General features: G+C 36.7%; 1 protein-coding gene across 11 annotated transcripts in view; it reads left to right on the top strand.

Moving 5' to 3' along the window:
• LOC132096816 (histone-lysine N-methyltransferase 2C-like) overlaps positions 1 to 14165 on the top strand; it is a 110226-nt gene that overhangs the window by 53726 nt on the left and 42335 nt on the right. For 6 of the 11 annotated variants that reach the window (XM_059502439.1, XM_059502436.1, XM_059502442.1 and 3 more), the window contains 9 exons: positions 3779 to 3898; positions 9764 to 9883; positions 9988 to 10092; positions 10186 to 10290; positions 11290 to 11471; positions 11795 to 11959; positions 12264 to 12373; positions 12464 to 12577; positions 13351 to 13569. In XM_059502439.1, the coding sequence (XP_059358422.1) occupies positions 3779 to 3898; positions 9764 to 9883; positions 9988 to 10092; positions 10186 to 10290; positions 11290 to 11471; positions 11795 to 11959; positions 12264 to 12373; positions 12464 to 12577; positions 13351 to 13569 (1240 nt within the window). The remainder of the gene's footprint in view (positions 1 to 3778; positions 3899 to 9763; positions 9884 to 9987; positions 10093 to 10185; positions 10291 to 11289; positions 11472 to 11794; positions 11960 to 12263; positions 12374 to 12463; positions 12578 to 13350; positions 13570 to 14165) is intronic. The other 5 variants (XM_059502443.1, XM_059502434.1, XM_059502437.1 and 2 more) reach the window with 4 other exon arrangements.

The raw sequence follows: 14165 nt of genomic DNA, 5'->3' as shown, positions 1-14165 counted from the left end.
CATTGTATCTCACAAATGCTGATTTTTTTTTCCCCTGTAATTGTGATCATATATCTCCACATTTTGACATTATTTCTTGTAGTTACAACTTTATATCACATAACTGCAACATTATTTATCATAATAATCTCAGTTTGACTGAAACGTTCTTACCCTGTAATTGTGACCACATATACCTCATAATTGCTACTTTATTTCATGTAAATGAGTTTTATATCTTGGAATTGCAACATTATTCTTGTAATTGCAACTTGATATCTCAAAATGACATTGCACCTCACAAATGCATTTTTTCTTCCTGTAATTGTGACCATATATCTCAATTACAACCTTATTTCTTGTAAAAAAAAAAAAAATCATAATTGCAACGTTAATTCTTGAAATTGTGACTTTCAGAAATGTATTTCTTGTAATTGTGACTGTTTCTCATAATTGCTACATTATACCTCACAAATGCAATTAGCTTTCTTTTTCTTTTTTTCAAGAGGCAGAAAAATGTTTCCTTGTGTTTCGGTCTAAACCCAACATGTTTCAGTCTCAGACATGCTGTCTACTGGAAATATTTGTGATTTGTGAATGTAAAAGTTTGATTTTGTGCTGGAACAGATTTCTGTGAGTTAGAAGCTTTATTATAGACTAAACATTTGAGAAATTGGATGTTTTATGAAACGACACAGGCTTGAAATATCAATTCAATTCAAAGGGGATTATTTCAGCATTAGACATCTCACATAAGTGTCATACTCAGCCATCAGATCATGCATCACGTCCTGTTTCTGATTGTGTTTTCCTGTTAACCAAACACTCTCTAATTCACAAAGGCTGTGTCCGAAATTGAAAACATCTATATTACTACATATATAACTACATCATATTTTATTCTTCGTCCACCACCGAATTGCATGAGAAAAAATGGTCAAGCAGCGAAGGGCATCTTAAATGGATCAGATGCCCCCCCTCCAAAAAAAAAAAACAAGCTCATACATGCATTTGTATACTTGGTTTAAAACCAACGTGTTAATTTCACTTCTAGCAGCTTTACGTTTTAATTGAGCAAGTCTTAATTCACAGCCATCATCCTGATTTCCAGATGATCGCTAAGTATTAATTAACTTTAGAGCCACAAACGGATTAATTAGAGGGATTAGGCGGCTGTGAGAGGCCTGCTCTTTTGCACTCTTCGTGTGCTGGAGTCAACAACAAGCAACTCAGTAACACTTTAGTATAGGGACCAGTTCTCACTGTTAATTAGTTGCTTTATTTGCATGCATGTTACTCGTATATTGGCTGTTTATTAGAATTTATAAAGCACATATATTATTATGCCTCATTCTGTGTGACCATATTTAAAATCGCCTAATCATACCCCCATCCTCTCTACTGCAGTGAAGGCCTGTTCACACTGAGTAAAAAAGGAAAAGTGAAATGAATCACAGACCCAATAATCAAGTGCAAAAGTCTTTCCTGTGTTTAATGTGATATGCATCTCGCTAGAGTTGTCACGGAAACAAAACCAAAGAGAATTTTTATTTATTTTTTTAAATAAAAAAATAAAAGTATGCTATTGGACACACTGATTTATAAAAAAAAAAAATTAAGAAAAATATTAAGTAATATTTGTATTATATTATTAAATATTAATACATTGAATTAATTTAATGAGTCATTAGAGGGTAAATTAAAATAATTTCAACTAATTAACATTAACTTATATTTTCAATGTCCGTAAGATTATTTTTATTATTATTATTATTATTATTATTATTTAAATAAATGATAATGAGTAATACTTTTATTTATTATTCCACTATTCATAATACATTATTTATTAAATAATGGGGGAAAGTGACATTAAAGACATCTATAAAGTTATAAAAGATTCATATTTTAAATGAATGTTGTTTTCTGCTTTCTATTCATCTCCGAATCCTGAAATCTATTTATTTTTTTTATTTTTTTTTCACAGAAGTATTAAGCCGCACTGTTTCAGCATTAAAAATAAGAAATGTGTCATGACCAGCAAATCAGCACTTTAGAATTATTTCAGAAGGATAAATTACATTTTAAAGTATTTTAAAATGATAAATTATAATAATATTCCACAATATTGCTGTTTTGACTGTATTTTTACATCCCTGTTAAACATTAGCGGCTTCTTTCAAAAACATTTTAAACAGACCCCTAACTTTTAGGCCTTTAAACCTGTTTGGACACAGTCATTATTTATTTATTTCATTCTGTTTGTTTCATAAACAACACACTTGACCTTTCAAAATCATCTCTTGAGGCCCTGGTGACATTTTAAAAACACTTCTCACCTTCTTGAGCAGCTGACGCAGTTTGGCCGGTTCTATCCATCGTCTGTGCATGCTGTCTTTCACTGTATTTAGACTAGGGCTGCACGATGTGTCGTTTAAGCATCGATATCGCGATGTACGAATCCACGATAGTCACATCGCAGGATGTGCGATGTAGGCTGTCGTAGTTGATCCGTTATTCATTAACTGTACGGGCCAGCTGCTCCCCGGCCCTTGACGAATGTGATTCGGGGATTAATTTGCACAGCTTAGCCATCATAGAGTGTTTTTAAGTCCTGTCAGTTTAACAGGGCAGAGAGAGAGAGAGCGCTAGAGAGAGAGCGTGAAAGAGTGTGAGAGAGAGAGCGCCAGAGAGAGAACGCGAGAGAGAGAGAGAGAGAGAGAGAGAGAGAGCGCGTGCGAGGGAGAGCGAGAGAGAGAGCGCGAGAGGGAGAGAGAGCGCGAGAGAGAGAGAGAGAGAGAGAGAGAGCGCGAGAGGGAGAGAGAGAGAGAGCGCCAGAGAGAGAACGCGAGAGAGAGTGCGAGAGAGAGCGAGAGAGAAAGCGTGAGAGGGAGAGAGAGAGAGAGCGTGAGAGAGAGAGAGAGATCGCCAGAGAGAGAGAGAACGCGAGAGAGAGCGCCAGAGAGAGAGAGAGAGAGCGCCAGAGAGAGAGAGAGAGAGAGAGAGAGCGCCAGAGAGAGAGAGAGAGAGAGAGAGAGCGAGAGAGAGCGCGAGAGAGAGCACCAGAGAGAGCGCCAGAGAGAGAGAGAAAGAGAGAGAGAGCACCAGAGAGAGAGAGAGAGAGAGAGAGCGCGAGAGAGAGCGAGAGAGAGAGCGCGAGAGGGAGAGAGAGAGCGCGAGAGTGAAAGCGTGAGAGGGAGAGAGAGCGTGAAAGAGCGTGAGAGAGAGAGCGCCAGAGAGAGAGAGAATGAGAGAGAGAGCACCAGAGAGAGAGAGAGAGAGAGAGAGAGAGCGCCAGAGAGAGAGAGAGAGAGAGAGCGCCAGAGAGAGAGAGAGAGAGAGAGCGCCAGAGAGAGCGCCAGAGAGAGAGAGCGCATGAGAGAGAGAGAGAGAGAGAGAGAGAGCGCGAGAGGGAGAGAGAGAGAGCTCACCCCATTTTTGTTTGTAAGAAAAAATTTGATTAGATTTCATATCGCAATATATATATATATAAAATATCGCAATGTCATTTTTTCCCAATATCGTGCAGCCCTAATTTAGACTGACAGAAAAAATCTCTCTTTGCATTAGTTATACAGTATATATGCAGATTACAGTAGAAGGGACATTTGTGTTTGCATGTTTGAGAGCAGTGTATTTTGGGAGTTCATTCACAGCTCTGAAGTGTCATGTTCTCTGTTAACCATGTCTGTGTTCTACATGCATGTATCTGTATGTTTCTTTGCTGGCTGTACTGTTTAAGTTGTTGCATGTTCTCGCCCACATCTCCTCTCTCTCTCTCTAACCCACTCATCTTCAGGGAGCATGGAGTGCGTCCCGCAGACCGAGCTCCCCCTCATGGTCCCTTGACCCGACTGAGGGCTGGGACGGGCCAAAGAGCAGGCAGCCCTACAGCTCGGCCGCCTGGATAATCTGTGTGGTAAATACAGCCCAATATTACACCGCAGCCCGGCTAACACCGTGTCTACAGCGGACATGACAAAACCAAGCTGTTCTCATTATAGTCAGTCAAGCTGTCTAATAGCCTGTTCGGCCCACCTTCAGTTGATTGTTTAGTTTTTTGTTTGAATTGATTGAATTAATGAGTTTTATTTATACATATTTAAACATCAATGTAATTGTAAATAGCTATAAATGATCAATATTATTTATACAAATAATAATGTAAATAATATATTGCGTATAAATGTATTTTAAATGTATAAATAATGTGCATATATATATTTATATTTATATAAATATGTGCATATATGTATAAATGCACTTTTTCCTTATATAATTTTTATATTTGTCTAATTTAAGATTATTAGATCAGTTATTTAAATGATAAATACTTGTATGAATTATCAATGTTACACAAGTAACTATATAAGTAATATATATTAAAATAAAGATATATAGATATAGTTTAAATGTATGTAAATAATTAATTTGTATTTGTGTGTGTGTGTGTGTATATGTATATATATATATATATATATATATATATATATATAATAGTAATTAATATTGGTAAATAATTAATAATATATTAAATATTAAAATAAATATGAAAACATTTAAAAATATATTTAAATTAGAAATAAATAATTGTATAAATTATGTCAATATAATGTCAGTCATTATATAAAGGAATATATTGAATATGATGTATAAACAGAAAATTATATTATTCTTTTATATATTTAAGACATTCAAAGTTGTCTATTATGTATACAAGTCATTACATAAATAATTTATATTAAATATTAAAATGAATAGAGAAATATGTAAAATGTTTACAAATAATATTTTTTTTTTCTTTTATGCATTTTTGTAATTGTGTATATTAAAATAATTGTATATATATTTAAAATGTATTTTAATATATATATACAAACACACACACACATACACACACACACACGCACGCACACACACACATACACTATCGTTCAAAAGTTTGGAGTCAGTAAATGTTTTTCTTACTTTAAATGTTTTTTTAAAGTAATGCATTCTTTTATTCAGCAAGGATGTGTTGAATGAATAAAAAGTGATAGTAAAGACTCAAATTGTTAGAAAATATATAAATTTTAAACAAATGCTGTTCTTTTTAACTTAGTAATGATGCTAAAAAAATACAACTTTGATCATAGCAATACATTACATTTTAAAATATATTAAAACAGAAAACCAATATTAGAAATTGAAACAATATCTCACAATATTACAGTTTTTTTTCTGTATTTTTGATCACATAAATACAGCCTTGATGATCACTAGAGACCCCACTAAAATAGATAAAAATCTTTCTGATCCCAAACTCTTGAACAGCAGTGTATATATAACATACATTCTGATCACGTCCAGTGTAGACATGGTGCAAAAACGATAAAAGTCTAGACCTCTTCCACAAACCTCAGTTTCAACAGCAGGTGTTTGGCTTCCAAATAATTACACACAGCACGACGTGTTGTTAAAGAAATGCTAAAATTGTCTTTATCTGTGTTACTGGTAATGGTCATTTTCAAGCAATGGAAAGTAATGGGAATAAATAGCAGGAAGAGCTAGAAAATGGCAGCTGTATGAAATATAAAGCACAGCAGCCCCTGGACTTTTCACTCAGAGAATGGAGAAGCGCTGCAGGGCAGACACATTGAAAATGAAGTCATGTTGGACAGCTTTTATTTGGATTTGGACTGAACAAATTCAGTGCTGCATTTTTCATGTCAGAAACGACCGCTAAGAACACTAACATGTTCTGTGGCTTCATAATACATCCCAACTGTTTGTTTTCCCAGCATGCACAGTGCTTTTCTTTCCACGTCCCGGCTCGACTCGGGCTGATGAATGAGAATGAGTTGTGAATGTGTTGAGGTTGTGAGGCGGAGCAGATGTGCTGCGTGTTGAGGGTCAGGGGCTCTCGCTGGGCTCTGGGTCCATCTGTTCCTGAGCCGCTGGAGCCGCTCGGATAATCATGTGGGCACATTATCATGTCTTGACAACGAGCATGTTGGATAGTATTTGGCACATGTCAAGGGTCACTGAAAAGACAGCATCTACATTAAAACAGTGATGGAGAGGAAGGAAGAAGAGTCTTGGACTATGTCAATAAGAGTGTACATTAATACATGGGCAATTTCCTTGTCTTTATAGGAGTGAGTGTTATATCGAACAATCTCTATATATTTTCCATAATTTAACTGGAGATGAAATTTAGTTGGAGTTGAGATCAAACATTTGTAGAGATTTTCACACAAATCATGATTCATCTATAAGTTTGTATTATAATTAAATTGAGATTAATTGAGTACAAACTAACTGATTCCATTTTTTTTATTTGGAATATTTTTATAACTAATTAATAACATTCATTACACTAGAAATAGCATTTTTTATATTTTTGTTGCATTTGATTAAATGTAATTATTTATGTGCATATAATTAATTGTGTTTATAAAACTTAAGTAAAAATAATGGTTAAATTATATAAATTTATAAAATAATATATTCATTTAAATAAACTAAAAGGGCAAGTGTGTATATGTATGTGTCATTGTGCGTGCGTGCTTGTGTGTATGTATGTGTGTGTGTGTATGTGTGTGTGTGTGTGTGTGCTCTTTTTTTGTGACATATCAGGACACATCTCTGTATAATGACATGGGTATGACACAGGTATTACAAGGAGAGGGTGACTTATGAGGACATAACCCATGTCCCCATTTTTCAAAACGCTTATAAATCATACAGAATGAGTTTTTTTGAGAAAGTAAAAATAAAAAAAAGTTTCCTGTGAGGGTTACGGTCAGGTGTAGGGCCATAGAATATACAGTTTGTACAGTATCAAAACCATTACACCTATGGGATGAACCCACTTTACACAAAAACAAAAGTGTGTGTGTATATATGTGTGTGTATATATATATATATATATATATATATATATATACACAGTGTAACTTGAAAGTTTGTGAACCCCTTGCAGACTCTGTGAAAAATACATTTTAATAAAATAAGAGAGAACATACAAAATGCATGTTATTTTTTATTTAGTACTGTCCAGAGTAAGATATTTTACATAAAAGATGTTTATATTTAGTCCACGAGACAGAAAAATAATAAAATGACCCCATTCAAAAGGTTCTTAACTCTTTCCCTGCCAGCATTTTTTTTTTAAGTGGCCAGCCACTGCCAGCGATTTTGATGATTTTCACTCAGATTTGATGGCCTACAGTTATGTTACTTTATGAATATTTGAATATGCAATATACCAAAATAAAGATCAGAGCCTTTACTTTTAAAACAAAATAATCTGTTTAAAGCTTAGAGCATTGTTTTTCAACACTTGAATATAGGTAGGTTTCATATAAATGCATAATTTTGAGCAAAAAGCTGAGCATATCGCATTTTTGTCAAAAACGACATCTGGCTAATTTTCAGTACGATTATTTACTGGATTGTAAATCGCTTCCATCAATACCTCCAAAGCTTGCAAAGACATACTGTATACCACTTCCTGGATCAACATTTTACTCCATAACATTATTCCGTTTTCATTTATATGCTGTCTATTGATGACGATCGCATTATTTTTCAGATGCATCTGTTCACATGAGAGATCACTAGTTTTTCCATCCTGTTCACGTGTGTTTTTGTTCAGGAGGTTTTGTACTCATTCAGAAGATGTGTAATAGTGCCTCTGAGTGTATCACAGTGAAAACACGGAAAGCTGTAAAAACTCGTCAATGGCGGGAAGCGTTGTTTTCTAAATGACGAGATAACTCGTCAATGGCGGGAAGCGTTGTTTTCTAAATGACGAGATAACTCGTCAATGGCGGGAAGCGTTGTTTTCTAAATGACGAGATAACTCGTCAATGGCGGGGAAAGAGTTAATACTATGTGTTGTTACTTGGATGATCCACTACAGTTTTTTTGTTTTGTGATGGTTGTTCATGAGTCCTTTGTTCTGAACAGTTCAACTGAGAACTGTTCAGTTTTAGGACAACTGAGGCACTCAAACACAACTATTAAAAAAGGTTCAAATGTTCACTGATGCTCCAGAAGGAAACATAATGCATTAAGAGCTGGGGGTGAAAACTTTTGGAATTTGAAGATCAAGGTAAATTTTACTTAATTTGTGTTCCAGGAAAAGTGCAAGGATCTTCTGTTGCTTCCGAAGGGCAGGACTAACTATATCTTCATCCTGTTCAAAAGTTTTCACCCCCCAGCTCTTGTTTCCTTCTGGAGCATCAGTGAACATTTGAACCTTTTTTGATAGTTGTGTTTGAGTGCCTCAGTTGTCCTCAGTGTGAAAAGATGGATCTCAAAACCATACAGTCACTGCTGGAAAGGGTTCAAAATATGCAAAAGATGCTGGAAAACTGAAGAATCTGCAGGACATGGGGGATTTTTCTGAAGAACAGAGCTCAGTTTAACTGTTCAGAACAAACAAGAGACTCATGAACAACCATCACAAAACAGAAAGACAGTCGTGGATCATCAGGTAACCACACACAGTATTAAGAGCCATGCCATGAATGGGGTTATTTTAATAATTTCAGCTATTTTTTCGTCTTGTGGACTAAATGTAAACATCTTTTATGCAAAATATCTTACTCAGGACAGTACTAAATAAAAAATAACATGTATTTTGTATGATATCTCATATTTTGTTAAAATTACTCACATTTTCACAGATTCTGCAAGGGGGTTCACAAACTTTCAATTGGCACCGTATATATATATATATTACAGTCATAAAATAATTTCTTGAAAGTCCATATAAGATTCGGATGGATGGATAGATAGAAAGAATCACTCTTTTAAATTGTTTGGAACAAATAATAAAAAACATTAAATTAAAAATGTAAAAACTAAAATGTTTTAACATTAAGTCCAGTCCGGTAGCGTAAAACAAATGATGTAAGGAGCAATTTAAAAAGCTATCAAGTGTGAGTGGCAGGGGCAGAAGTTCTGGGCTGATGGTCCAGCGAGAGGAACAGTAGATGTGAAGTGGAGGGAGGGTGATTCCTGGAAAGGGTTTTGATTGTGACAGTCAGAATGGCTGCCCCTGAGGAAAGGAAACGCGCTGACAGCGTAATAGAAGTGAAATCGCTGGAAAAACACAACCGAGGCCTCTCAACAGCTCCCTCAGATGCCATCTCACACCGACTGTCACAGTCTCATTATGGGGAACATTGCTCTGCTGTGACAGCTAGTTAAATTGAGGGAGAGCCGTGTTGGTTATTTGATCACAGAGTATTAAAGTTGAGCTGGTAGGCCGTTCATTAAATATGAACACGAGGAGAAAGCAAACTTTGGACACTGGTTCCCTGCTCCAGTTGAAATTGCTTGAATTGCTTGAAAGTCATCTGTAGTGTTTGAGAAGGGATGAATCTGCTTTACTGTCATTTTTGATCAGTTGACTGCTTTCTTGCTTAGTAAAAATGTATTTCTTTCCTAAAAATGTTACTGACCCTAAACTTTTGAATGGTAGTATTTAAAAAAAAAAAAATCCAGTGAAAGCCATGGAAATTCAATGAAATGTGTAGGATTTCAATGCTTTATGTGATCAGAAATGTGAAACTGGTAATGCAAAGTTGGTGAATAACATTGTTATTGCAATCTAATTTCATGCTGTTGAACATTTGCGTCATTTATAACAATTATAAAGCTGGTTACAGGAATCCCCCAGAGGGCAAATTAGAAGCGAATGCGTAAATATAAAATCTTTTAGCCTCTTCTATGTGATGGGAATGGCTCTGTGGCAGCGAGGATGACCCTGACGGTGTCTCTGTGGTGTCAGCAGGGCCGGGGATCTGGCTTCCCCAGCAGGAGACGGCCCCGGGGCTCGGGTGTCACGGGTCGGGGGGGACGTGGCCGGGCCAGAATGAAGAACGGAGTCCCTCCAATCCCAACACCAGGAGTACGTCACATTATCTGACAGCTTTTATACAGCTTGTTCTGATACACAGATCAATTGCTGTACTGCTCCTCTGTTTATTTGTTGGTTTGTGCGCGTCTCTGCAGGTGAACATCATGGAACCCATTTGCACATTTAAGGAAGAGGAAGAAAACGCCATGCACAATACAGTAGTGATTTTCTCTAGTACAGACACGTTCACTCTGAAGCAGGTAAATGTTTCCGAGCGCTCGTGCTGCTGCAGCTGTATATATGTGAAGTCTGCTGCTCTCTTACACTGGTGTGTGTGTGTGTGTTTTCTGTAGGATATGTGTGTGGTTTGTGGGAGTTTTGGACAGGGTGTGGAGGGTCGACTCTTGGCCTGTGCTCAGTGTGGACAGTGTTACCACCCCTTCTGTGTCAACATAAAGGTGAGCACACTGAGCAGATGAGGCCAGTACATCCTTCCTTTCTTCTAATACTGTTGGAGGTGTTGATGCTAGTGTTAATTATATTGGTATTATTTAAACATTTGTGTTTGTTTATAAACCTCAAATAATACATTTTTGCAAGAAGTACGTTTTTAAAATGAATACTTTAAGAACGTATTGAATTTTAACAAAAGTATAAATAAATGTATAACATTATGAGAGATTTATATTTCATGTAAATGTTGTTCTTTAAGCTTTTTATTCATCAGATTTCAAACTTTTATTTATTCGATTAATTAAAAACCATTCCACAAAATATATTTTTAAAATAAATATTTATGTTGTCTTTTTATTTTATTTTAATGTTAGTTTAATTCTTACAATTTTAATTTGTTATAAGCGTTGTCATCTTCATTCGTTTTTAGTTTTTATATGACTGTTTAAGTTCAATTTAGTTTTAGTTTTTATTGATTTCTAGTTCAACTGAATGTCAGTATTGTAACATTAATGCTTTAAAACTTGAAGCTGTTAAAGAAGTTAAAGTTTTTAGATGTTAATGACGCTTTTCATCAAATTTTTATTATATTTTATTTCGTATTTATTTTAGTTAACAAAAATGTTTTAATAGATTTTGTTTTAGTTAACAGTAATAACCCTGATGTGTATGATTTTACAGGAAAGATAAAACCAATATACTTACTTAAAGGGACAGTTCACCCAGAAATGAACACCGTGTCATCATTTTCTCAGCCTCATGTCATTTCAGTCCAGACCATCTTTTTTTCTTTAGGAGAGAAAAGTTGTTGTTGTTGTTACAGAAACTCATTATTGTTTCGGACCCCTTTCGCTTAAATTTTATGGAAAAAAAACATTTGAAAATAATCACCGTTTTTAAAAAATCTGCTGCTATGTCACTAAATGTTACTATGTTTCCTTTAGTTTTTTCTTTCATCTTCATTTGCACTCTGCCTCATGTTAATTGAAATGCATGCTCGTCAGATCACTAAGGTGGTGCTGAGTAAAGGCTGGCGGTGTTTGGAGTGCACCGTGTGCGAGGCGTGCGGTCAGGCCAGCGATCCCGGCCGTCTGCTGCTCTGTGACAACTGTGACATCAGCTACCACACATACTGCTTAGACCCGCCCCTGCAGAACGTGCCCAACGGGAGCTGGAAATGCAAATGGTATTCCACATCGCATCAGATCAAATAATGAACATTTCTAGGTTTAATGCATCTGTCTGGTTTTAATTTATATTATGTTAAAGTAATTTACTTCAGCTGTGCTTTAACTGCTTTTTGTTCTTGTGGTTAATTTAAGAATACTTGGTAGTTACAGTGGAGGACCTTTTGTTAACAAAGGGCATTTTTTTCCAATGGATTTTATTTATGAGAATTATTTTACTTGTCATGTATTGATGTGAGCTGTTATTAGGGTGGCTGGAATGGCTGGAGTGGTGTGGTGTGGTGTGTGATTAATGTCATTGTGCTGCTTTGGCTTCCCGCAGGTGTGTGTCCTGTACGCAGTGCGGCGCCATGTCTCCAGGTCTGAGGTGTGAGTGGCAGAATAATTACACTCAGTGTGCCCCTTGCGCCAGCCTGGCTTCATGCCCGCTGTGCCAGCAGGACTACAACGAGGAGGAGATCATCATGCAGTGCCGCCAGTGTGACAGGTGAGCTGTGGCCCAGCACTCGGGTCTGGGCTTTGCATGTACCTGCTGGGACGCTTGGATTCCTTTCAGCTCCGCAAATCACTGCCATCAAACTAACTGGATACCTACTAAATACAGGAGATGCTGGTTATATGAAATTGCTATATTGAATAGGATGCAGCTTAAAATGCAGTTTATAAACTTTAGTGACATTCCTCGAGTGCAAGTCACATTTTCTGGATCGACCGTGCAGCAGTCATTCTTTTATGTATGTATGGACAAATCATATTTGTATAGTACAAAGCTGCCATTTCCGTGTGTGCAGGTGGATGCATGCCTCGTGTCAGGGAATCCACTCGGAGGAGGAGGTGGAGAAGATTGCCGAGACCAGCTTTGACTGCAATCTGTGCCAAGGCCACACCCCCCTCTCGCCCCGTAAACACCGCTTCAGCACAATCCAGTCTGTTTTACGTTTATAAATCGCTTTTTTGGTTCACATTGTGTATTTTTGTGTTCATTACACAGCGCCTGGAACGCCGGCCAAATCTTGTTTGGATTTAGCCGAGTCTATTCTCATGCCACAGAGAGTCACGAAAGCAAGAGATCCTGGTAATGACGTCGTTTTACGAAAGCATTACGGTTTGTTTGTGTATTTATTTATTTATTTTTAAACCTATTTACAAAAGTGTCAAATTATGGCCGGTTGAAAGATGTTTTGGTAAACGCTACACAATCCATTTAGTTAACATTTTAACTGCATGAGCTAACAATAAAAAGTAATAAATTAATAAATTAACATTTACATATGTTGTTCAAATCAAAGGTTGTATCTGTTAATATTATTTAATGGACCTGAACAAACAATGAACAGTTGAATCAACACTGTAACAAATATATGGCTTATTGTTAACTAATGGAAACTTAATGTGTTGCTGAAATCTCCATATTTGATTCTGGTTATGCTAGGCTATTAAGGACAGAGTGAGTGAGTGAGTGAGTGAGTGAAGTGACCCATACTCAGAATTTGTGCTCTGCATTTAACCCATCCGAAATGCACACACACAGAGCAGTGAACACACACACACACACACTGTGAGCACACACCCGGAGCAGTGGGCAGCCATTTATGCTGCGGCGCCCGGGGAGCAGTTGGGGGTTTGATGCCTTGCTCAAGGGCACCTAAGTCGTGGTATTGAAGGTGGAGAGAAAACTGTACAAGCACTCCCCCCACCCACAATTCCTGCCGGCCCGGGACTCAAACTCACAACCTTTCGATTGGGAGTCCGACTCTCTAACCATTAGGCCACGACTTCCCCTTAAGAGTAGAGCATTCTCAGAAGCCACAGTAATGTGCGATTTGAGAGTGAATCCTTCTTTTTCCAATGAGGTTCCTCTGTGTTTCTGCTCCACAGAGCTGACGAGGACGTACACCCAGGACGGTGTTTGTCTCACAGAGTCTGGTTTGTCGCAGCTCCAGAGTCTCGCCAATGCAGCCTCGCGGCGGAGACGCTCCAAACCCAAACTCAAGCTGAAGATCATAAACCAGAGCAGTGTGGCCGTGCTGCAGACGCCTCCAGACCCACGGACTGAACTGTCCAGAGAACTCTCCAGAGACCTCGACGACACCAAAAGTACTGCTTCTTACTTCTCAACCATGCTTCTTTTAGCGCTAGTTTCATATCCGTGTACATAGAGTGAAGTAAAACAGATGCCATTTTAAAGGTCAACAACTTTACCAAACTCAAAGCTAACTAAGATCATTTAAACCTACACCAGATTTAAATAATGCTTAGAATTAAATCGTATGTAAAATTAAAATAAAGAAATGTACCTGGACAGTCAATCAGTAACAGTTAATATTAGCTTAGCACGATTTTGAAAATCAAATGCTGTGATTGAATTAAATAGGTAGGGTAACAATTTAGATTATGGGATACATATTTATTAGTATTTAATAAACCTTAATAAACTTCTGATTACCGCTTATTGATGGTCATACAATGGTCACTTTATTTACACATTGGCACTATTTTGTAGAGTTAGTAGCATTTCATCAGTATTTTACCAAAAGTTTGATGACTTTTGAAAGTGAAGGATTTCAGACTTAAATATTAGGCCGATAATTATCCTATAGTTCATTACTGATTATAGATTACATTATGAAAACTGTAATTAGTAATGTAATCTAGGTTACTCATTTTAGGTAATGAATTCTGACCACTTTTAG

Source organism: Carassius carassius, chromosome 20, assembly GCF_963082965.1.
Source record: "Carassius carassius chromosome 20, fCarCar2.1, whole genome shotgun sequence".
Classification (NCBI taxonomy): Eukaryota; Metazoa; Chordata; class Actinopteri; order Cypriniformes; family Cyprinidae; genus Carassius; species Carassius carassius.
This window is presented reverse-complemented; position numbering and strand designations above follow the sequence as displayed.